The following is a 25389-nucleotide window of genomic DNA, read 5'->3' on the forward strand; positions in this document are numbered from 1 at the left end:
TCCATGATGTATTCTAGCCTAATATTTGACTTGAACCTAGCCTTTGAAACTTGCTTCCAGTTTACAGGAACTATAAGAATGGTAAGAACAAGCCAACACCACCATGAAGGAGCAACAAGACAAATCCCAAAGATGTGACATTTTGCAAAACAAATGACACAGTCCTGTCCACAAGTCAGTGTCACGAAACAAAATGGGAAAGAGTATGAGTCATGTGAAAAGAGACTATGGGCCATGTCTAGTGCCATACTGGACCCCAGTTTGAACAAACCAATTGAAATTTCAAGGACATTTTGGGGGCAACTGGGGAAATTTAAATACAGTCTGATTATCAGAGAAAATGAAAATGTATTGTCACAAAAATACATATCTAGTTAAGCAAACAGATTAGAATACAGTAAGCACAATACACTACTTTGGTAAAACTACTTCAATGCATATGTGTGTGCTTAGAAAAATATCTGGAATGATAAACACTAATGTGTTAAGAGTGGTGATTTCTGGGGGCGCCTGGGTGGCTCAGTTGGTTAAGCGACTGCCTTCGGCTCGGGTCGTGATCCTGGAGTCCCGGGATCGAGTCCCGCATCGGGCTCCCTGCTCAGCGGGGAGTCTGCTTCTCCCTCTGACCCTCATGATCTCTCTATCTCATTCTCTCTCTCAAATAAATAAATAAAATCTTTAAAAAAAAAAAAAAAAGAGTGGTGATTTCTGAGTAGCAGGAATGTTTTCATTTTCTTAGTTTTGGTTTTCTGCATTTTATAACTTGCTACAACGTGCATATCCTGCTTTTATAGTAGAGATTAATAAATAATAAGAAGGCTTCAATAGGCCATCTTCCAACTTTTGGAGGCAGCATGTCATAGTGTAAAATATTCTGGACAAAGACAGGCCATCAAGATCTAAATTTGGTTCTGTCACTGACCATTGGGCAAATAGCCCAACCTCTATAGGTTTAGTTTCTTCATTTGTTAAACTGAAATACTTCACAAGTAAGGATAAATAAAATAATGGTGAAACTTTTTATAAACTGTGAAGTATGACTGTGACATTAGGTGTTGCTGTTGTTATTAATGATAGAGTCTGTAGAACTATGAGTCAACCAGCCACCGTAATTCAGACTTCTTCTGTACTTTTGAATTACACTACTAAAATGTCTATTTCAGCCCTGAAATATGTGAAATATTGCTGGCTTAGGGTGGCATCACAAAACTTATGCCACGCCCCTCCATCCCCCCCAGCCAATCCCTGATGGCAAAGCTGTTTCCTAGATGACGTAACTTTAGTGTATCACAACAATGCCACATAAGGAACTTCTGGGGTAGAAAGCCAGCAGTTTGCCTTCACTGGGAAAGCCTACTGTTTTAGCTTTCCTCTGAAACATTTTCACAACGGATTCACTTTTGTCAGGACATCTACTGCTTCTAAGTTCCACGGTCGCTGCTTCTTCTGAATGCTAGTCTCTTCACTTTTCATTATGATTTTCCTTCTTTTCTCTTCCAGTTCTCTTCAGGAACTTTGGCTTTCATAACCATTACCAATGAGAGTGTCAGGTTTTTTTTTTAATATTTAATTTTTAAATTTTTAAAAGTAATTTCTATCCCCAACATGGGGCTCAAACTCACAATCCAAAGATCAAGAGTTGCATGCTCCACTGATTGACTTAGCCAGGCACCCCAAGTGTTTTTGTTTTTGAATCAAAGGCAAACAGAACGATCCCACTGTTACATTTAATCCTGCACATGCTCCAGTTTTTGTTTATTAGTGACTAGGATTCAAGGCCTGAATCTTTAATTCCTGAGAAAGCCTGTTGATTCTTTGAACACCAAGGTTTCCAGAAGGCAGGCCTCCAGATAAATTAAGTGTTAATGTATATGTTTCTAACATGGTTACTGGTCAGAAGATAATCATGCATCACAGAGGATCTTTTCTATTTTCCTAATTTCAGCTTTTAAACCACCAAATTAAATCCTTTAAGTTATTAAAAGTTAACACCTCTTTTAATTTGTACCCAATAACAAAAGGACAGCAATAATCAATTTGGCAGAATAGATGAACACATTTACAATACCTTTTAAAGCTTCCGTTTCTATGTCTACTAATGGCTTTCCCACATAGGCAATATCGTCTAGATTATAATACAGTTTTTTAATGACTCCATCATAACGACTAGTGATAGTAACAGAAGCTTTATCACTTTGAACTTCACAGATGCTATCAAACTGAGACACTGTATCTCCTTCTTTTACATACCTAAAAGAAAAAGACACAAAACACTTTTACATGAATAATTATAAGTATATAATACTAATCATCCTAAAAATGTAAATGCTACACTGAATTAGATCAGTATCCATCTAGTACATCATTTAGTCCCAGATGGTGCACCGAAGAATGTTTCAGAAAAAAACTATAAATGCTTCCAGAATCTCCTTGATGTATCCCCAAGAAATACTAAAAATTTAAAAACCATTCATAGATCTAAAGTCCAAAAATTTAATTACACTTTCAGGTGTTATGCCTCACCCATTTCTTGGGAGAAATTCTAAAAATATGTTTTTAAAATGTTATTTCCTTTTATTATTTTATATTAGCCTTCATCAAACTTTAAGGTTTGTCTATTATTCTATAATTAAGTCCAAAAATTGATATCTTAAATGCATATTCTTTGTAATTCCATGAATTTTGGATTGAGTTCTCTCAGTCTTTCCTTCTAGAATTATTTTAATCTGTCCTTGTATATGAGTCCCTTTTTCTCCTTAATCATCTTAGGTATGCTTTATAAGGCTCTTCTAAATATTTTTTTTTCTCCAGGTTTTATTTATTCATTTGACACAGAGAGAGAGAGAGAGCACAAGCAGGGGGAGTGGCAGACAAAGGGAGAGGGAGAAGCAGGCTCCCCACTGAGCAGGGAGCTCAGTAGCTTGACGTGGGGCTCAGTCCCAGGACCTGGGGATCATGACCCAGCTCCCCAAGACAGACAACCTACTGAGCCACCCAGGCACCCCAGGCTCTTCTAGATATTCTTAGCAAACAGAACAGGCGGAATGGACCAAATCTGAAATACAACATATAATTTTTATTCTAATACCATTCTTGATGTATCTGGCACATTTCTGACTTATTACCACCATTCTTCATTAAGATAATTGTTCAGTCATTCTTATTCCTTGTCTTCCTGTTGTAATCAGTTCTCAGTCCAAATTAAACATCACCCATGACATAGCAACTAGGTTTAAAAGCACATATAGGAGACTTACACTTCTAGAATGGTTGACTAAGGACCTCTGGAATTCTGCTCCTCTATAAATGCAACAAGTATACTGGCAAAAGTTGTTAAAAACTGACTTTTTCAGAATTCTAGAAATTACAATAAGGCTTACAACAATCAAGAAAGACCTATGCTGAACCTCACTAAAAACAGCTAGTTTTATTTATTTATTTTTAAAGATATTTTTTATTCATTTGAGAGAGAGAGTGTGTGAAACGGCGAGCACAAGCAGGGAGAAGGGCAGAGGGACAGGGAGAGAGAGAGGCAGACTCCTCGCTGAGCAGGAAGCCCAACATGGGGCTCAATCCCAAGACCCTGAGATCATGACCTGAGCTGAAGGCAGACACTTGACTGAGCCACCCAGACACCCCCTAGTTTTATTATTTTCACTTCTACTCTCATTCTTCTTTCCCCAGCTCAGCATTAGTCTTGAAAATCAGCAGCCTTACTGCCATAGTAAGGGCAGACCCAAGTTTGGAGTTCCACAAAAAGCCAAACTCCCAGAGAACTGTCACTGTTTGAAATGTTGGGCAGCTCTCTGGAAAAATTCCATCCACAGAGCTTATTCTTGTTTGACCTGACTCAGCTCCCTCAGGGTGTTTGCTGAAGACAGTCCACAGCAATTTAAAATTATGGCTAGCTGAGGCAATGATAAAAGTTAGGGCAAACAAGAGGTTCTTAAAAGGAAGACCTGTGTAATAAGGTGTTCATATATCTTACCACATATCTGCCACATTATTTCATGTAAAATATCCAGTTGTCAACAAAAAATAACAAGACACGTAAAGAAACAAAGTATGGCCCGTGTAGAGAAAAAAAAGCAGTCAATGGAAACCATCCCTGAGGATGCCAGATGTTAATTAACAATAATTAGTGTTAGTAATTAACTTTAATTAAAGTTAAATTAAATCAACAATTAAATATTCAAAGAACTAGGGGCACCTGGGTGGCTCAGTCGTTAAGCATCTGCCTTCGGCTCAGGTCATGATCCCGGGGTCCTGGGATCAAGCCCCATATTGGGTTCCCTGCTCGGTGAGAAGCCTGCTTCCCTCTCTCCCACTCCCCCTGCTTGTGTTCCCTCTCTTGCTGTCTCTCTCTCTGGCAAATAAATAGATAAAATCTTAAAAAAAAAATAGATAAATATTCAAAGAACTAAAGGAAACCATATCTAAACAATTAAAGGGACACAGGAGAAAATGATGCCTCATCAAATAAAGAATGTCAATAAAAAGATAGAATCTTTGAAGAAATAATGGCTAAAAACTTCCTAAACTTGATGAAAACATTAATGTACATATGCAAGAAGCTCAACAAAGTCCAAGCAGTATAAATCCAAAAAGAGCCACACCTAGACACATCATAACCAAACTGTTGAAAGACAATGAGAAAATCTTAAAGTCAGCAAGAGAAAACCACTCATCAAGTACAGGAACTCTTAAAAGACTAACAGATGGTTTCTAGTCAGAAACCATGGCCAAAAGGTGGTTGAATAACATACTCAATGTGCTGAAAGAAAAGAAAGACTGTCAGTCAAGGATCTTATATCTAGCAAAGCTATGCTTCAAATAATGAAGGAGAAATAAATACATTATCAAATAAATTAAAGCAGAATTTTTTAAAAAAAGATTTTATTTATTTATTTGACAGAGAGAGACACAGTGAGAGAGGGAACACAGCAGGGGGAGTGGGAGAGGGAGAAACAGGCTCCCAGCTGAGCAGAGAGCCCCATGTGGGGCTTGATCCCAGATCACGACCTGAGCCAAAGGCAGACACTTAACCGACTGAGCCACCGAGGTGCCCCAAAGCAGAATTTTTTTTTTTTTATGTTATGTTAGTCACCATACAGTACATCATTAGTTTTTGATGTAATGCTCCATGATTCATTGTTTGTGTATAACATCCAGTACTCCATGTAATACGTGCCCTCCTTAATACCCATCACCGGACTAACCCATCCCCCCAGCACCCTCTAAAGCAGAATTTTTGCTAGCAACCTGCCCTATAAGAAATGCTAAAAGGAGTCCTTCAAGCTGAAATAAAAGGACAATAGACAGCAACTCAAATCCACATGAAGAAATAAAGAATACTAATAAAGATAACTACATAGGTAAATATACAAGACACTATATTTTGTTTGTACCCCTTTTTAATTCTGATTTACAAAACAAGTGCATAAAGCAATGCTTTAAAAACTGTTGATGGGCTTATAACGTTTAAACATGTGATACATATGACAATAATAGCAAAAAAGGAGGGAAGAAAGGAAAGAGCTATATTGGAGCAACGTTTTTAATGTACTATTGAAACTAAGTTGGTATTAATCCAAACTACATTGTTTTTTATTAAACCACAGGGCAGCCACTAAGAAAGTAACTAAAAAATATATATAGTAAAAGAAACAAGGAAATTAAAATGGTACAGTAGAAATATCTATTTATCATAACAGGAGGCCCTAATGGAGAACTACATGAACAAAAACCACATAAAACATATAGAAAACAAATAGCAAAATGGCAGATATGAATCTTACTTTATCCATTACATTAAATGTAAATGGCTTAAACATGCCAAATAAAAGACATAACCTGGAAAAATGGATTTCAAAAAACGATTCCACTATATGCTATCTACAAGAGACACAAATAGGTTGAAAGTAAAAGGATGCGAAACAATATATCATGCGGGATGGGAAGATGGTGGCAGAGCAGGAGGACCCGAGGCTCATCTCGTCCCACAAATACAACTAGATAACTCTCAAATCATCCTACATACCCCAGAAATCAATCTTAAGACTAGCAGAACAAACTGTACAACTAACGGTAGAGAAGAGGCCACATCAATGAAGGTAGGATGTGCAGAGACATGGTTTGAGAAAGAAACAGATCAGCCACTGCAGTTGGGAGGTAGCTGTGGTGGCAGAGAAGGGTGAGAGACAGACTAGCACACAGGGGAGTACATGGGGAAAACTAATTCCCACAATAATTGGCTTGGAAAGTGAGAGGGGCTGGATTTCGGGAGTTCTTGCAACCAGCAGGGCTTAAAGCCTGGAGTTGTAAAGGTGAGTGGGCTTGGCTCAGAAAGAGCCTGAAGGCACTGATTGGGGCCACTGTTGGAGAGAAGGCAGGGCAAACAGCCTGCAGACATATAGCATGGAAACAGTGACCTCAAGAATATTCTGGGTCACAAGGTGGGGAGGTTATTTGTTCATCTTAGAGGACATTCCAGAGAGGCAGCATTCAGAGAGCCCCTCCAGGAACAAAGGATTTGGAAGGTGCGATTTCCCTCCCCCACCCCTCAGCAAAAGCACAGGACTACCTATGGGAGGCAGTGCAGTGCCAACACTCACTACTTAGCATGCTTACACCAAGTCCCACCACCTCCTCCACCCCATGCTCCAGTGGAACCACCCTTCCTGGTCACACTCACCTCAGTCCCAGCATGGTGGGTCCCTCTCCCCAAAAAGTCTGGCTCAAAACCCTGCCAACACCGTATCTCTCAATCTGGGAGTTTTGCAGAGCCTTGGTTCTGATAGCGATGGCAACAGGTCTCATTTCACAAGTAGACCAGAGCACACCTAGTTAAAATGCACCATAGTCAGGCCAGGGACCAAATCCTGCCCACAGCAGGCAAAGACAGCCTCTGCAGACAATGCGCCTTAAGGATGAAGTGGCTGGGATAAAACAACAGAGCATATGCAACACACACTGGAGACACTCCCAGAAGCTCCAGGCCCTGGAGAACAGGGGACACTACACGGCAGGGCACTAGAGGACCTCTTCTTCATAAGGCCATTACCCTCAAGAACAGGGGACGTAGCTGACTTTTCTAACACAAAGAAACAGACACAGAGACTTAAACAAAATGAGAAGACAGAGACATCTGACCCAAGTGAAAGAACAGGAAAAGGCCATGGCTGGAGATCTAAACGAAAGAGATATAAGTAACATGCCTGATGGCGTATTTCAAGCAATAATCATAAAAATATATTCATTGGACTTGAGAAAAGACTGGAAGACATCAGTAAGACCCTTAACACAGAGATAAAAAAGAACAATCAGAGATGAAGAGTACAATAAGCAAGATCAGAAACACACTTGATGCAATGAACAGCAGTTTAGAAGAAGCAGTAGAACAAATTAATGACCTAGAAAACACAGTAATGGAATGTAATCAAGTTGAACAAAAGAAGAAAAAAAAATTGTGCAAAAATGAAAAGAGACTTAAGGAACTCTGTGACTCCATCAAATGTAATAACATTTATATTATAGGAGTCCCAAAAGAGAGAGAAAAGGGAACAGAAAATTTATTTGAAGAAATAATAGCTGGAAATTTCTCTAATCTGGGGAAGGAAACAGATATCCAGATCCAGGAGGTACAGAGGACCCCCACCAAAACTGACAAAAGCAGATCTACACCAAGACATATTGTAATTAAATTGGCAAAATGTAGTGTTAAGAAATTTTAAAAGCAGAAAGACAAAAGAAGATAGTAACATACAAGGGAAACCACATAAGGCTATCAGGGGATTTTTCAGCAGAAACTTTCTAAGCCAGGAGACTGGCATGATATATTCAAAGTGCTGAATGGAAAAAATCTGCAGCCAACAATTTGCTAGTGATAAAGTTTATCATTCAGAATAGAAGGAGAGATAAGGAATTTCCCAGACAAACAAGAACTAAAGGAGTTCATGACCACTAAACCAACCTTGCAAGAAATATTAAGAGACTCTGAGTGGAAAGGAAGACCAAGAGTGACAATATGACAGTAGGAAACACAAAAGCAGTAAAAATGAATATTTCTGTAAAAAATCAGTCAATGAACTCACAAATAAAAGATGTAAAATATGACAATATATACCTAAAACGGAGGGAGGAGAGAAGAATGTGTTCAAACTTAAACGACCATCAACTTAATTTACACTGCTATATGCAGAAGATGTTATACACAAACCTAATGGTAACAACAAATCAAAAACCACTAATAAGTATGCAAAGAATAAAGAGAAAGAAATCCAAATATATCTCTAAAGAAAACCAGTAAACCATGAAAGAGAGAAAGACAGAGAAAATCTTCAGAAACAACCACAAAACAAGTAATAAAATGGCGAAAAGTACATATCTAGCAATAATTACTTGGAATGTAAATGGATTAAACATGCCAATCAAAAGACATAGGGTGACAGAATGGATTAAAAAAAAAACCAAGACCCATCTATACGCTGCCTACAAGAGACTCATTTTAGACCTAAAGACACCTGCAGATTGAAAGTGGGGATGGAGAGGGGCGCCTGGGTGGCTCAGTTGTTAAGTGTCTGTTTTCGGGCTCAGGTCATGATCCCAGGGTCCTGGGATCGAGCCCCACATTGGGCTCCCTGCTCAGCGGGAAGCCTGCTTCTCCCTCTCCCACTCCCCCTTGCTTGTGTTCTTACTCTCGCTCTCTCTCTCTCTGTCAAATAAATAAATAAAATCTTTAAAAAAAAAAAAAGTGGGGATGGAGAAACATCTATCATGCAAATGGATGCCAAAAGAAAGCCAGAGTATGGGGCGCCTGGGTGGCTCAGGTGGCTGAGGGTCCAATTCTTGATTTTGGCTTGGGTCATGAGCTCAGGGTTCTGAGATCCAGCCCTGCAGAGGCTCCAGGCTCAGCGTGGAGTCTGCTTGAGATTCTTTCTCCCACCCTGCTTGTGTTCTCTCTCTCTCTCTCTAAAATAAGTAAATAAATAAATGAATAAATAAAATCTTAAAAAAAGGGAAAGAAAAGAAAAGAAAGCTGGAATAGCAATACTTACATTGGACAAGATAGACTTTAAAACAAAGGCTGTAACAAGAAACAAATAAGGACATTATATAATAAGAAAGGGGACAATCCAACAAAAAGCTATAATTGTAAATATTTATGCACCCAACATGTGAGGACCCAAATACATAAAACAGTTAATAACAAAAATAAAGGAACTAATTGATAATAATACAATAATAGTAGAGCACTTTAGCACCCCACCTACATCAATGGACAGATGATCTAAACAGAAAATCAACAAGGAAACAATGAATTTGAATGACACTCTGGACCAGATGGATTTAACAGATATATTCAGAACATTCCAGCCTAAAACAGGAGAATACACCTTCTTTTCAGGCACATATGGAACATTCTCCAGAATAGATCACATATTAAGCCACAAAACAATCCTTGACAAATTCAAGAAGACTGAAGTCATACAATGCATCTTTTCTGATCACAGAGCTATTAAACTAGAAGTCAACCACAAGAAAAAATTTGGAAAGATCACAAATATAATGAGGTTAAATAACATGCTAATAAGCAATGAATGGGTCAAACAGGAAATAAAAGAAGAAATTTAAAAAGTATATAGAAACAAATGAAAATGAAAACACAAGGTCCAAAACCTTTGGGATGTAGCAAAAAAAGTCCTAAGAGGGAAGTTTATAGCAATATAGGCCTACCTCAAGCAGAAAAAAATCTCAAATAAACAACCTACTCTTACACCCAAAGGAGCTAGAAAAAAGAACAAAAAACAAAACCTAAAACCAGCAGGAAGGAAATAAAAAAGATTAGGGCAGAAATAAATGATATAGAAATTAAAAAAAACAATAGAACAGATCAATGAAACTAGGACCTGGTTCTTTGGGAAAAAAATCCATAAAATTGATAAACCTCAAGCCAGACTTATCAAGAAAAAAAGAGAAAAGACTCAAATAGATAAAATTACAAATGAAAGAGGAGAAATAACCACCCCCACCACAAAAATACAAACAATTATAAGAGAATATTATAAAAAACTATCTGTCAACAAATTGGACAACCTGGAAGTAATGGATAAATTCCTAGACTGAATCAGGAAGAAATAGAAAAACTGAATAGACAGACAACCAGCAAAGAATGGAATCAGTAGCAAAAAAACTCCAAACAAACAGAAGTCTTATTGATACATCACATCAATAAGAGGATAAGAACCATCTGATCATTTCAATAGACACAGACAAAGGCATTTTACAAAGTACAATATCTATTCATGATAAAAATTCTCAACAAAGTAGGTTTAGAGGGAACATAACTCAACATAATAAAGGCCATATATGAAAAACCCACAGCTAACATCATCCCGATTGGGGAAAAACTGAGAGCCTTTCCCCTAGGGTCAGGAACAAGATATGGATGTCCACTCTCTTCACTTTTATTCAACATAATACTGGAAGTCCTAGCCGCAGCAATCAGACAACAACAACAAAAATAAAAGGCATCCAAATTGGTAAAGAAAAAGTAAAACTTTCACTTTTTGCAGATGAGATGATACGAATATATAGAAAACCCAAAGACTCCATCAAAAACTACTAGAACTGCTAAATGAATTCAGTAAAGTTGCAGGATATAAAATCAATGTACAGAAATCTGTTGCATTTCCACATACCACTACAGAAGCAGCACAAAGAGAAATTAAGAAAACAATCCCATTGGGGTGCCTGGGTGGCTCAGTCTTTAAGCGTCTGCCTTCGGCTCGGGTCATGATCCCAGGGTCCTGCGATTGAGCCCCGCATCGGGCTCCCTGCTCCGCGGGAAGCCTGCTTCTCCCTCTCCCACTCCCCCTGCTTGTGTTCCCTCTCTCGCTGTGCCTTCCTCTGTCAAATGAATAAATAAAATCTTAAAACAAACAAACAAACAAAAAAAACCCAAAAAAACAAAAACCATATGTGTCTAGAGAATTAATAAGAGGTAGAAATTAAGGAATGTTAAAAAAAATCTGAAATCTACAAAGACTAGTCTTTGTCTTAGAAAGAAGGTATCAAAAGCATAAATGTACATAATACTTTGCAGATTTAAAAGGCATTTTCTATATATTACATTATTTGATCCTTTCAATAACCCTTGTGAGATGGCAGAGTAAGTTCTGTTTCCCCCATTTTACACGTTAAGAATCAATGCTCAGGGCGCCTGGGTGGCTCAGCTGGTTAAGCGACAACCTTCGGCTCAGGTCATGATCCTGGAGTCCCGGGATTGAGTCCTGCATTGGGCTCCCTGCTCGGCAGGGAGTCTGCTTCTCCCTCTGATCCTCCCCCCTCTCATGTGCTCTCTCTCTCTCTCTCATTCTCTCTCTCAAATAAATAAATTTTTTAAAAATCTTTAAAAAAAAAAAAAAATCAATGCTCAATAGAGACCACATGAGTCCCAGGCAAGATGGTTAGTAAGTTTCAGAGTCAAGCTCTTCTGATTTGACATCCACTGCTTTCCTTAATCCCACAATGCCACTAGAGACACAACCGTAAGGCACAATTATGTTCTTATTCTTTTCTAACTTACAAAGTAATAATAGTGAGAACTACAGAGAAAGAAAGTACAGGTGGCTCAATCAGATTCTTTTTTTTTTTTTTTTAAGATTTTATTTATTTATTTGACAGAGACATAGCGAGAGAGGGAACACAAGCAGGGGGAGTGGGAGAGGGAGAACTAGGCTTCCCGCCGAGCAGGGAGCCAGATAAGGGGCTCGATCCCAGGACTCTGGGATCATGACCTGAGCCGAAGGCAGACGCTTAACAACTGAGCCACCCAGGCGCCCCTCAATCAGATTCTTAAAAGGATCTTCAGCAGTATAAAACTATGGTGAGAGAGCCTCTATTTATTCATCTTAACTGCTACTTCTATTTTTTTTTTTATTTTTTTTTACAGATTTTATTTATTTATTTGACAGAGAGAGACACAGCGAGAAAGGGAACACAAGCAGGGGGAGCGGGAGAGGGTAGAAGCAGGCTTCCCACGGAGCAGGGAGCCCGATTCGGGGCTCGATCCCAGGACCGTGGGATCATGACCTGAGCTGAAGGCAGACGCTTAATGACTGAGCCACCCAGGCGCCCCTTCACTGCTACTTCTAGACACCTTTAAAAATTAGTTCACTACCAGGGGTGTTTCTTTTTTTTCCAAAAAGTAAAAGAAGGAAAAGTAGAAGAATGATGAAGGCAGTAGGAGGCTGTTTCAAGGCTTTTTTTGAAAAACTTTGAACCTTTCCAAAAATTATGTTTTGATTGATACCTTTTGGTATTATATTTTAACCTATCCTAAAAATATATGTAAACAGAATGGTGAGTCAATGTACTGGCATTCTTACTGAGGTCATTTTTAGTAAAGAGAGCTTAGACTCTATCATGATTTTAAAATAGTCTGGAAATAAATAGTTCATATACAAATGTCATTCAAGCACATGGTCATATCAAGTTAACATCTTTTACAGACTGATTCATCTTTTTTAGCTGAAGTGAGGGGTGGGCAGTGAAAAAAATTTTTTAAAAGAAAAGATAATCCTTAAGCGATTACATCAAATAAAATGTCATGATGTATGATGAATTGTATTAACAACATATTAGCAACACAAACTATTAAACTAAAACTTACTAAACTTATTGCTTTTAAAAAAAGCATTGTTACAGAAAGGAGTTTCTCAACTTAAATAATTCCTATTTATTTTTACACAAATTTTTTTTACATTGACTTAAAATCTTTTTCAGAATAACTTACCATTCTTTTTTTTTTTTTTTTTTTAAGATTTTATTTTTAAGTAATCTCTACACCCAGCGTTGGGCTTGAACTTACAACCCCAGATCGAGATCACATACTCTACTGACTGAGCCAGCCAGGTGCCCCAACTTACCATTCTTTAATAGTTACTTCTCTAATCCCTTCTCCGATGTCTGAGAGTTTGAATTGAACAATCTGTCCCTGCAGAGCTTCAAAGACAAATGAGAAATGGTCTCATTAAATAAGTAATGTATTCCTAACAGATACTTTCACAGCTAAAATGAGAAAATATTCTCAAGCAGAGGCAGAAACTATTGCATTTTACAGACAAAAATGTATTTTATAATTTTTAAAAGCATAAGCGTCATTCATAACCATCAAAGATTTAAATAAATCTTAAATAAATCAGCATCACAGACCTACTGATAACTGCCACAGCACCTCCATTTTCCAACTTCCAAAATAATGCTCTTTTACAAGGGCACAGAAGGCCCAGCTAGCTGGATCTCCTTGTTTTCTGTTATTAAACTGTAATAACCATTAGTGTCCTGTTCTTAGATCTCTTTTGACTTCATGTAACTCTTCTCATTCTTAGTGGCTAACGATCAGGTAGGTCCGTATCTAGACAACTTGAAAAATTTTCATCTGTCCAAACCATGTTCTGCCAACTTATCATTAAGTTTTAGTCCCTCTCCTTCCTCTTACCATTGTTTATCCCTTTTTGAATTTCTACCCCACTCTTATAACAATTAGATGCAAGTGATACTTTATGGTAATTATTCCCAAGAATAAGTATTTCTGGTCAACAGAAAGTAGGTATGGATCCTCTCACTTTTCCAGGGTAACAAGTGGCTCTGAACCGATTCAAGAGTGCTCCTCTATCTTCAGACTGCTATTCATCAAAATTGCTTACAAAACACACAACAAGCCAATTCAGGTCATAAGATTTTCTTTAATAAATACAAGGAGAGAGGTTAATGGTTAAGAAATACAAATGCATTTTTGATATGGAGGTATTAGGCACCTCTTATTTCCTCTCTAGTAAGTTCGGTCCTCTCACAGCCTGCTGCTCATAGTACAAACTGGAACCTTTCTGAAAAAATAGTTTGGTATTAAGTATCAAAAGCCTTAAAAAAAAAAAAGTTCGTATCTTTGACTCAATAAACAACTGTGCTTTTAAGACTTTTTTCCCCTGAGGAAATAATTAAGAGAGGTACACAAAGATTTGTGCTCAAGAACAGTTATCATAGCATTAAAATGAAGACCTGGGATACCAATCTAAGTCATCGAAAAATGGCAAGTAAATATATTATGGCACCTCTATACAAAACAATATTATTCAAGGAACAGCATGTGCAAGAAGAACATGGAAATATAGTGCATAGCATGGTTAGGGAATAACACGCAATTCTATGGCTGAAGATAGTATACGTGGCAAAAAATCAGTCCAGATTTAAAAAGGCTTTCTTTGCTGTGCCACAGTGAGGTGTTTGGAACTTATCCTGCAGGTGATCATGAGCCAGTGGTAAGTAAATATGGTCATAATTTTTTTGCAGCTGCTCCCATAAGACGTAGAGTCTAATTTACCACTACTTAAATCTATGCTGGCAAATCACTTGCTTGGACAATAGAATATAGCAGAAGTAAAGTTGTACAAATTCTGGAGCCTAGACCTCAAAGGACCTCGCAGCTTCTTCTACAATCTCCCTCTTGGAATACTAACTTGAGATCCCAGAGTAAGGAAGCTGCTATAGTCTACTAGAGGATGAAAGGCCATGTGGAGGAGAAATGAGACACCCCACCCAAAAACCAGCACCAACTGTCAGACATGTATGTGAGACCATCTTGCACCTTCCAGCCCAGATGATCCTCTAGCTGAATACAGTTATATTAGTGAGCTCAGGTGAAACCAGCAGAGGAACCACCTGGGTAACCCCCAGAATCCTGCGAAATAATAAATCATTGTTGCTTTAAGCCTAAAGTCATGGGCAGGGTTGTTATTCAGCAATAATTAACCAATAGGGAATACCATCTGCAATTTCAGATCTGTAACTTTCTATCTTTAATTTTAGAAAAAAATCTCCTTGGCAGGAATGTGGGTGGATAGGGTTGGGGAAGGGATGACAGAGAAAGCAGTTAGGAGGCTACTACAGGTACGAAACTGAAGTATAGAATTTAATATATTTATATATTTTCAAAGCTGTCTGAAAAAAAGACAGATTTAAGAACCACATAAAATGTCAAATTAATAAATCTCAGTAATCAATTTGATGTGAAACAGGAATCTGGAAGTCTCCAGGTTTCTAGCTTAAGTATTCACTGAGTTAGGGAATATAGGAAGAGAATGTATCCCAAGCACCTAGAACAGTGCCTTGGCAGATAGCAGGTGATCAATAAATACTTGTGTTAAATGAATTTATTCTCACAACAATACAATGAGTTAGGCACTATGATTACTCCCATTTTACAGATGATGAAATAGAAAGGAATTAAGTAACTTGCTTAAAGTTACACTGCTAGTAATAGATAGACCAAGAACCCAAAGCTCAAGGTGTTTAGAGATTAGAGCAGGAAGGTGGGAGTTTCTGCTTGAATGGCCTCTATTTTCTCTGAGAAATAAAGAGAAAAGATCAACTTATAAAAATAAAAATGTTAAAAAAAAAGGCAAAGGTAGGGTTTATGTATCTTAGGGTGTTGTGGAAGATGACCTATAAAAAGGCATGGAAAGACTGATCTCAGGGGTTGGATCTGCCTGGAATTCCCCCATTTTTCATTGCTAGCACAGACTAAGGCATCAAGTATCTGTCAAAAGCTTAATGGCTAGGGTTCTTTATGAGAGTTCTAAATAGAATATCAGAAAAAAAAATCTTAGTGCCCTTGCCAAATCTAATACTCAAACCTCAAGTTCTTTACTGAGGGTAGAAAAAGAAGTGAGAAAGGTAATTAAATGGTAAAAGTCAGAAAACTTTCTATTTAGGAACACTTTGGGATGTTTCATCACACAATCTTAACACAACAGACTGAGGTAGGTGCTTCATGCAACCAGTAATACAGTGACAGTATAAGGATACAATCTGCTAAGTCAACAATTTACCTGACTATTGCACTTAGATGAGCCACATGATAAAGAGCAGATGGCCCAGACGAACCATGAGAGACGATGGACTCTGAAAAACAAACTGAGGGTTCTAGAGGGGAGGGGGGTGGGAGGATGGGTTAGCCTGGTGGTGGGTATTGAGGAGGGCACATTCTGCATGGAGCACGGGGTGTTATGCACAAACAATGAATCATGGAACACTACATCTAAAACTAATGATGTAATGTATGGGGATTAACATAAGAATAATAAAAAAAAAAAAGAGCAGATGGCCCAAGACAACCCATTCCCAATATTATGAAGACACAAGCATTAATGTAAAGATATGAAGGGATGGGGGGGTCACAGAAAAAAGAAGATAAGAAAAGGATAGATTCAGGGAAAGCAAGGAGGGCTGGGCTAGAAAGAAAAGGTTAACTTTTTTTACTTTGATAAGTCTTCAATTACTTTTTTAAAAGTTCTCAGTACGAGGGGCGCCTGGGTGGCTCAGTTGTTGGGCTCAGGTCATGATCCCAGGACCCTGGGATCGAGCCCCACATTGGGTTCCCTGCTCAGCCAGGAGCCTGCTTCTCCCTCTCCCACTCCCCCTGCTTGTGATCCCTCTCTTGCTGTGTCTCTCTCTGTCAAATAAATAAATAAAATCTTTAAAAAATAAAAATAAAAGTTCTGAGTACGATATAAAACATTATTTTATATAGGCTATTTTGAGATCATACTTACCAGCAGTTGTTTTCAGCAACTGATGTGGATGACTATACTTGAATGAAGGATAACCAAAGAAACACACATATTTTGGCTTCAAAACATGAACATTCATACATGTTTGAAAGTAGCGAACACAAATCTAAAGATGAGAAAACAAAAAAGTAAACGCTTTTGTGAATGTTCTTGATGGCTTATCTCTGTAAGTACATACTGAATTTCAAGTCTATTCTAAAAGTAAAACAGTCATTATCACAAAGAAACAATATGAAATTATCCAGGCCAAAATCTGAACTGGCCAAAATCTGGAATCAGTGAAAATCAAGTTTATTAAGATTGGTTATTTCTTTAGTATTTCTGTTCAAGAAATCAAAGGAACTTAAACCCTAGCACCCAGAGAACATTATTTTGTTCTTTTATTTAGTAAAACTACATCCTTGGAGTCAGATTTGTTTATATGTTTATGACCCTTGCCTAAAATTTCTTATGAAAGTGAAGAAATTTTAACAATGTATTTTATACAAACACATCGGTTTGTAGGTGCAGTCAAGTCACTAAAGACTTCCTAAAACTATTAAACAATTCAAAACTGACTGTTAGCATCTAAAGACACTGAAAAACATGTGTAGTGCTATAGGGAAAGGTTTTCTTACTATAATTTCTTACTGTAATTTACAGATGACTCTTTAGGTGTAACCATTTTGTATAACATCTTAGTTTAATGCAAGACAATATGTTATAGAAATAAGTAGACATGAATCTATTCAACTTGATATATTAGAACCTATGTGTCTGAAAAATAGACTATTTTATTTTGAAAGTTAATATTTCAACATTATTAATACCTGGTTAACTACATCACACTTTTAAACATAAAATTTCTTTTTTTTTTTTTTAAAGATTGTATTTATTTATTTGACAGAGAGAGACACAGCGAGAGGTAACACGAGCAGGGGGAGTGGGAGAGGGAGAAGCAGGCTTCCTGCTGAGCAGAGAGCCCGATGTGGGGCTTGATCCCAGGACCCTGGGATCATGACCTGAGCCGAAGGCAGATGCTTAACGACTGAGCCACCGAGGCGCCCCTAAACATAAAATTTCTAACCCCCTTACTGTATTTGAGAATAGTGGAATGTATCTGAAATTTTTTTATTAATGTAGGAGTTACTTTTAATTTAAAAAATTACTTTATTGTCATGTACTTTATCCTTTAGTGGTGATTAGCCTTTTATGTTATAATACGTATTATGTTATGTATTATAGCTATATTATAATGAATTTTGTTCTTTTTCTGAGAGCAAATAATATAAAAACAAATATTTGGTTTACCAATAGGAACAATACATATAAATTATTACATGATATTTCACCTTAATTTCCAAGCTGTTACTGATTTCTGAAGGCAAAGAAAAACTAAAGATCCCCTTCCTAAAACATAAATAATCTTAAATCATGCATCTTAGTTTTATCTTAAGAGATAATCATAAAGCAACTAATCTTTACAATACCTATTTTATTCTTATTAACATTCAGGAAACATAAAACTTAACTAAAATTGATAGCTTAAAACTTAGTGGATAGGGGGGCACCTGAGTGGCTCAGTTGTTAAGCAACTGCCTTCGGCTCAGGTCATGATCCCAGGGTCCTGGGATCGAGCCCTCCATCGGGCTGCAGCCCTGCATCGGGCTGCAGCCCCACATTGGGCTTCAGCCGCTTATTGGGCTCCCTGCTCGGGGGAGGCCTGCTTCTCCCTCTCCCACTCCCCCTGCCTGTGTTCCCTCTCTCGCTGTGTCTCTGTCAAATAAATGGATAGAATCTTAAAAAAAAAAAAAAAAACAACTTAGCAGATAGTGAAAGAATTCTCTTTCCCAAACCCCCATTTTCTGTGTCCTTTCTTTCTCCTTCAACTCCCTCAACCCTGGATCTTAGTCAACAACAGAATCAAAGGCGTAAATCAACTTACACCTCATCAGACATTCATAAATTTTAATTTAGGGCAGTAAATGGAAATTTTGAATTATATGGATTCACCTTGATTTAAAAAAAAAATCGTTTTTTAAAAAACCTTTGAAAGGGGGCGCCTGGGTGGCTCAGTCATTAGGTGTCTGACTTCAGCCCAGGGTCCTGGGATTGGGCCCCACATCCGGCTCCCTGCTCAGCGGGAAGCCTGCTTCTTTCTCTCCCTCTCCCCCTGCTTGTGTTCCCTCTCTCGGCCGTCTCTGTCAAGTAAATAAATAAATAAAATCTTAAAAAAAGGTAGGACCTTCAACAAAGGCAACTTTTATTGAAGAACTACTCACCAGGCAAGGGAGGCAGGAACTATCAAACTTTATTGAGTTCCTACCTAAGAGCTGGGGTACTTTAAAAGTCTCTTTTTTTATCTTCTTTTTATCTCACAATTACCTTCTAGAAAAGGCACGTTAGCCCTCTTTGAAAAACTAATGAGTGCTTTGCCCAAGGTCACAAAACAAACAAATGGCAAAATTCAGCTCTGAAACCAAGTAAATTTGACTCTAAAGCTGAAGCTCTTTCTCTCACACCACATTGTTATACGTAGGAGAAATAATCCCCACTTTGAATTTATAACCTAGCTGAAACACTATCCCCCCACCCACACACACACTCATGCATGGGCATGTATGCTCTAGTTTTTTGTAGTAAGTATAGGCAGTAGGTTTTAGATGAGTTTTAGTAGAGTTTTTTTGTGTTTTATTTTGTTTTTTCAGGTTGGCTTGATCTGGGAAGGCTTGCAGGAGGAAGAGTTGAGGTGGGCCTTGCATGGTAAGTATTAATAATTAAAGAGCAGAAATGCACTTTTAAGGCAGAAGGAACAGAATAAACAAAGGAACTGCTGCCGGAATTTGTCTCCTCAGGCAGTGAGTTGCTTGATTTGGCTTGATCAAATTTATAAAAGGGAGCATTGGAAGTGGCTCAAGGACCAAATTATTGATGACTGGAAATGTCAGGATAAGGAGTTTGAACTCCTACACTATAGATTATTGAAGAAAAAGGACTAAGAAATTAATACAGTTGCAGTTTATTGATTATTAACAGGAAAGCCAAGTAAGAGAGGAAAAAGTTAAGATACTATTATAGTATTTGAGGCATGAAATAACAGGCTCCTGAAGTGATTTACAGTGGAAAAGGAGAAAGCAACATAAGTACAACAGACAGTATGTGATAGTGATTAAATGGATTAGGAGAAGGCTAAAAAACATTAGTGAAGCTGCTGAATGGAAAGATAAAAAAGCAACAGCAGGGAGAAGGAGAAAAAATAATTTGTCAAGCTAAAAAAGACATTTTTTTCTAGAAACAGAATACAAAAAATAGGAGATGAAACACAGTTCTAGCAGATTCAAATAAGGAAATAAATAATAATTAAAACAGGCAGTTGTTGAGCACTCCTAAAGACAGGGATTGTGCTGGGCTTGGGAATTCAAAGCTAAATAAGCTACAGAATATAGTCCCTAAATTCAAGTTGCTTACACTTCATTACAGGAAGACAGACAAAATTGAAAAGTTCAATGTTAATTCAATATGATAAGTTAATCAAGAGTCAATGCTTGATGCAATGGGGGAGTATAAAACACAACATAGTAAGGCCTTGTTAATAATTTACTATAAGTATTAAGACCTCTTGATGGGACGCCTGGGTGGCTCAGATGGTTAAGCATCTGCCTTCGGCTCAGGTCATGATCCCAGGGTCCTGGGATCGAGCCCCACATTGGGCTCTGTGCTCAGCAGGGAGCCTGCTTCTCCCTCTCCCTCTGCCTGCCTGTCTGCCTACTTGTGATCGCTCTCTCTCTCTCTCTGTCAAATAAATAAATAAAATCTTTAAAAAAAAAAAGACCTCTTGTTGTTTATAACTTTTTAACAGATGGAAAAAATAGACTTTTTACTGAGTTGTTCAACAAATGTTTATTGAGTATCTACACTATGCCAGGCACTTGGAATTAGAGAACAAAATAGATGAATTCCTCTCTCATGGAATGTACAGTCCATACCTACAAAGGAAGACAATTAAAGAGGTGATGATGACCATAGTGTTATAATGGGAGAAACAGAGTATTAAAAACAAACACAAAGGAGGGAACCAACCTACTTCAAGAAAGTAAACTTGAAGTAAGATCTAAGGAATGAGTAGGAGTAATCCAGGAGATGAGTTGTATTGCAGATGAGGCCGTAGGGAAAGAAAGCAAGAGTCTTTAAAGCAGAGGAAATAGATGTGCAAAGGTCTGGAGTTGAGAGAGAGAGAGCAGTATGTTTAATTAATTGAAGCTCAATGTACTTCCAGTGTGGTTCAGTGTGGGGCAAGGGTGAGGGAAGTGTCAGAGTGGGGGCTGGGGTGAGTAGGTTTCAGCAAGAAATGAAGCCTGAGAGATTTGGAAAGGTCCAGATCATAAATTACCTCACAGTCTTTTAGATTTTGGACATTTTGCTTGCAGCAGTTTTAAGCAAGGAAATGGCATTCTCAAATGCATGTCTTACTTTATAGGATCACCCTGGTTACACTATGGAGAATGGGTTGGAGAGGCACCGATTGGAGGCAGAAAGTCCAATTAGGAAGGACCAGGATAGCTGCAGTTGGGGGCAAGGTGGAGAATAATGACTAAATTTTGGAGATTTATAGGCTAGAATCAAAAGTGAAACAGGTCTGGGGTGCCTGGGTGGTTCAGTCGGTTAAGCATCTGCCTTCGGCTCAGGTCATGATCCCAGAGTCCTGGGATCAGATCCTGATTGGGCTCCCTGCTCAGTGGGGAGACTGCTTCTCCCTCTCCATCTGCCTGCCACTCCCCCTGCTTGTGCTCTCTCTCTATCTCTCTCTCTGTCAAATAAATAAAATCCTTGTTTATGTCTCTTTCTCCCCTGCCTTCCACCACAATGTTGTAATTAATCTGAGACGGCAGGGGTCTCTCTTACTCACATTTGTTTCCCGACCGCCTGGCACAGTACCTGGTACACAGGAGGCTCTTGACAGATTTGTAAGATCAGGGGTCGACCACTGTAAGACGTTAGGGAAGAGGGATCCCAGAAGGAAAAACGCTATGCAAATAGGACGAAACACTATGATTACTGGGATGTTAGGTGTCTGGTGCTAAATGGTTGTTCAAAGGGAGAAACTTCAAGGGAGATGGTGGTAGGTCGTAGCTCTGGTGATAAAAAGGTTGTAAAGATACGTGGCGCAGGTCCACAGAATGAAATCTGAATCTCTCTGCTCCTCGGAGGCAAGGACCCGTGGTGTTATGCTTTGCTTTACCGGTCTCTTCCTCTAGACTGTAAGTTCTCCGAGGCAAGGGTCGTGTTGTCGGTGTTTGGCACACAGTGGGTGCTCAATAAATGCTGAATGAATATATATTTCCATATCCCCAGTGCCTATCACAATGCCCAGCACCTAGATGGTGCCCAATAAAAGGCTAACGGGTGAAAGGCTAAATGGGCTGGGTGTAGATAAAGCTGGAAAGAGACGGAGTCGCGACAGAAATGAGGCCAGGTAAGGAGGGAGTGGGTCTCCGGACCGGTCCGCTCGCCACCTTCTCTGCCCTTCGTTTAGCATACATCCTTCCACTTCTCCGTCTCGCGTGCCCTGTCCGCCTGGCACTCGGACGACAAAGTAACACCCTACCCGGGAATACTAGCGACAAATCACTCCTTCCCGACGTCAAATGAGCCCCAAACCGCTTACCAGCCGCCCAGCATTCTGGCTCCAGGACCTCAGCACACGCACTGCAGCCATCTTACCCGGAAATGACACATGCTTGGTGGTTGTTAGAGTTGTCTCGTGGGGGCGACCTATTGGGAGCCGGGAAACGCACCTCCCCCTGAGCGGCCAATGGCGAGGGAAGGAACGAGCCTCCCACCCCATAGCCAAACAGCGGGCGGGGCGGGGCCTGAGATAACTGCGCGTGGGGGGAGAGTCCCCGGAGGAGGTAAAAGAGCACGCTGGAGGCGGGGGAATTGGTGAGGCAGCTCAAAGTTAGTTTCAGGGACCAAGTTGGGCAAGCCATTGCTGTGTCCACCAACGACCAACTTTTTCATCCATGAAGTGGAAATAGAGACTGTTAAGGGAACACAAAGGGAAGGCACTTGGAGAGGTGAAGACCTGATGAGTAGGAAAATACCCCTTTCAGCTTGTATTGTACCCGCCTTGATTACAGAAAATGGGACATTTCTATACTTTGTAGCAAAGGCTCTGTACCACTAATTGAGTCACAAGTCTATGCTGGAATCCTACCCAGTGACTGGTATTCCTTATTCCCATGGAGGGTTCTTGGTGACCTAAATCGCCTTTTCAGTTTTTTCTTTCACAGAAGATAAAGGTTACCTAATGTCTAAAATAAAGACATTATCTTTTCTTCTTAGAGAATGTTGTCAGATGCAGCTGCCCAGCATATATAGTATATATCACAGACATATAACCTTGATTTACTTGGCTCTTGGAGAATGTCAAATTCAGGTCAAGTTGATTCGGGGAATATAAAAGTTCGAGCTTTAATAGTCTTTCTCAGAGTAACTAGGATACTAATTTCTAGAAACTTCCAGGATGACATTTGCCTGGTTTTTGCCCTCTAGATGGGAATTAAAATTAAAGAATTAAAGACAAAAAAAATGGGAGGGGCGTCTGGGTGGCTCAGCCATTAAGCATCTGCCTGCCTTCAGCTCAGGTCATGATCCTAGGCTCTTGGGCTTGAGCCCCACATTGGGCTCCCTGCTCAGCCAGGAGCCTACTTCTCCCTCTTCCCCTCCCCCTGCTTGTGTTCCTGCTCTCATTATCTCTCTCACTCTCTCTGTGAAAATAAATAAAATCTTTTAAAAAAATGGGAAAAAAACATTATAAATCCTCAACATTGAAGGTTAGTGGCTGTGAAACAAATTCTCAGTTATTTCACAGATTTACTGTCTAATATTACCCAAACTCACACTTTTTTTTTGCTTTATTTGCTTTTCAGTATATTTCACATACAAACTATTATAAGCAATAAATCCAAATCATCACTTTTATAACAAAATCTGGAAAGTCAAAAGAACTTTAATTTTTTTTAACTTTCCTATTAACAAAACATTTTATAGGCACTACTTATTCGATAACCCCATATGTGCGTGTGTTTTTAAAAACAAGATGTAGTAGCCGTGACTTTGAAGTGAATTATTTTCTTCCCAGGGCCCCTATACCACCTTCTTCCTCTTAACTTTCCCTTTAATTCTACCTTCTCCCAAGAAAATATTTGGTTATTCTTTTCTTTTACCCTCTTTTGACCTCAATGGATTACTACTTCCACATTCAGTGTGGTGTGTGTCCTTATCTTTCAGCATCAACAGTTATGCCACCTACTTACTAGTTACTCCTTTTGCTTGAGTTCAAAAGAACCAAAGAACCATTTTTTCCTTTTCCTAATTAATAAAGTGACTGATTATGACCCATCAGTTCCACTGCTAAGTATCTACCCAAGAGAAAGGAAAACATATGTCCATACAAAGACTAGTACAAGAATAATGGCAATAGCATTGTTTTTAATAGCCAAAAACTAGAAACAGTCCAAATACTCTTCAACAGATGAACAAATGAACAAAATGTGGTATATTCACATAATAAAAGATTATTTATCCTTAAAAATGACTGAAACACTGGTACATGCTGTGACATGGACGAACCTCAAAAATATTATGGGAAGTAAAAGAAGCCAGATCTGAAAGGTTATATATTGCATGATTCTATTTATGATTCTATTTATCTGTAGATAAAACAATCTAGAGAGACAGAAAGCAGATTAGTGGTTGCCTGGGGCTGGGAATGGGGATGGGAAATGGCAAATGACTGGGAATGGGAATGGGAAAAAGCTTTTTGTGGTGATGGAAATTTCCTATTACCAGACTGTGGTGATGATTGCATAACTGTAAAATGTACTAAAAATCACTGAATTGTACACTTAAAACAAGTGAATTTCATGGTATATAGCTCAATGATGCTGTTAAAATTTGTGTTACATTGTACACTTACAAAAGAATAATTTAACATATAGGTAAGTTGCACATAATAACAAAAACCTTGAACTCATTACCCAATTTAACAAATAGAACCTTTCCTATTCTCGGGAAGGTCACACTGTCTGCTCCTCTTTTTTTTTTTAAAGATTTTATTTATTTATTTGAGACAGAGAGAATGAGATAGAGAGAGCATGAGAGGGGGGAGGGTCAGAGGGAGAAGCAGACTCCCTGCCGAGCAGGGAGCCCGACGCGGGACTCCATCCAGGGACTCCAGGATCATGACCTGAGCCGAAGGCAGTCGCTTAACCAACTGAGCCACCCAGGCGCCCCTGTCTGTTCCTCTTAACCCTTCCTCTCACCTGAGGTAAACATCATCCTGCGTTGTGTGTTCAGCATACCTTTGTTTCCATATGTTATATATGAATCTCTAACAATATCTTGTTTACCTTTGCTTATTTTTGAGTTTTATAAAAATGGTATCAAATTCTATCTTCCTGCAACTAGCTTTTATGACCATGCCACTATTTATCTATCCATTCTCTATGCAGTGAACATTTGTGCTGTTTCCAGTTCTTTGCTATTGCTATTACCACCAGTGCTGCTATATACATTCTTTTCTCCTGGTACATGTGCTAGAGTTTCTTTAGGGCAGTGCTTCTCAGATCGTAATGAACATTCGTATCATCTGGGGATCTTGTCCTAAGGCAGATTCCAATGCAATAGATCTGGGTGAGGCCTGAAATTCTGCATTTCTAACAAGTCTAGGTGATACAGTTGCTACTGGTTAGCCAATTACACTTTGATTAGTAAGACA

At 38.7% G+C, this 25389-nt stretch overlaps 1 protein-coding gene and 1 long non-coding RNA gene across 5 annotated transcripts in view; one reads left to right on the forward strand and one right to left on the reverse strand.

Moving 5' to 3' along the window:
• The window catches only part of DBT (dihydrolipoamide branched chain transacylase E2), a 48517-nt gene extending 26151 nt beyond the window's left edge, over positions 1 to 22366 (reverse strand). The window contains exons 1-5 of one of the 4 annotated variants that reach the window (XM_081817046.1): positions 22276 to 22358; positions 21517 to 21635; positions 16614 to 16737; positions 12930 to 13005; positions 2069 to 2250 (exon numbers count right to left, since the gene is read on the reverse strand). In XM_081817046.1, coding sequence (XP_081673172.1) covers positions 2069 to 2250; positions 12930 to 13005; positions 16614 to 16710 — 355 coding nt within the window. In that variant the 5' untranslated portion in view covers positions 16711 to 16737; positions 21517 to 21635; positions 22276 to 22358. Of the gene's footprint in view, positions 1 to 2068; positions 2251 to 12929; positions 13006 to 15890; positions 15968 to 16613; positions 16738 to 21516; positions 21636 to 22275 lie in introns of those variants that run through there. The other 3 variants (XM_081817045.1, XM_081817048.1, XM_081817050.1) reach the window with 3 other exon arrangements.
• LOC145721058 (uncharacterized) lies at positions 221 to 1306 on the forward strand. The gene is made up of 2 exons (XR_014144533.1): positions 221 to 490; positions 698 to 1306. It is a non-coding gene; the product is annotated as an uncharacterized LOC145721058 (long non-coding RNA).
• Positions 22367 to 25389: the final 3023 nt, after the last annotated feature.

Source organism: Leptonychotes weddellii, chromosome 4, assembly GCF_054177405.1.
Source record: "Leptonychotes weddellii isolate Sample4059 chromosome 4, ASM5417740v2, whole genome shotgun sequence".
Classification (NCBI taxonomy): Eukaryota; Metazoa; Chordata; class Mammalia; order Carnivora; family Phocidae; genus Leptonychotes; species Leptonychotes weddellii.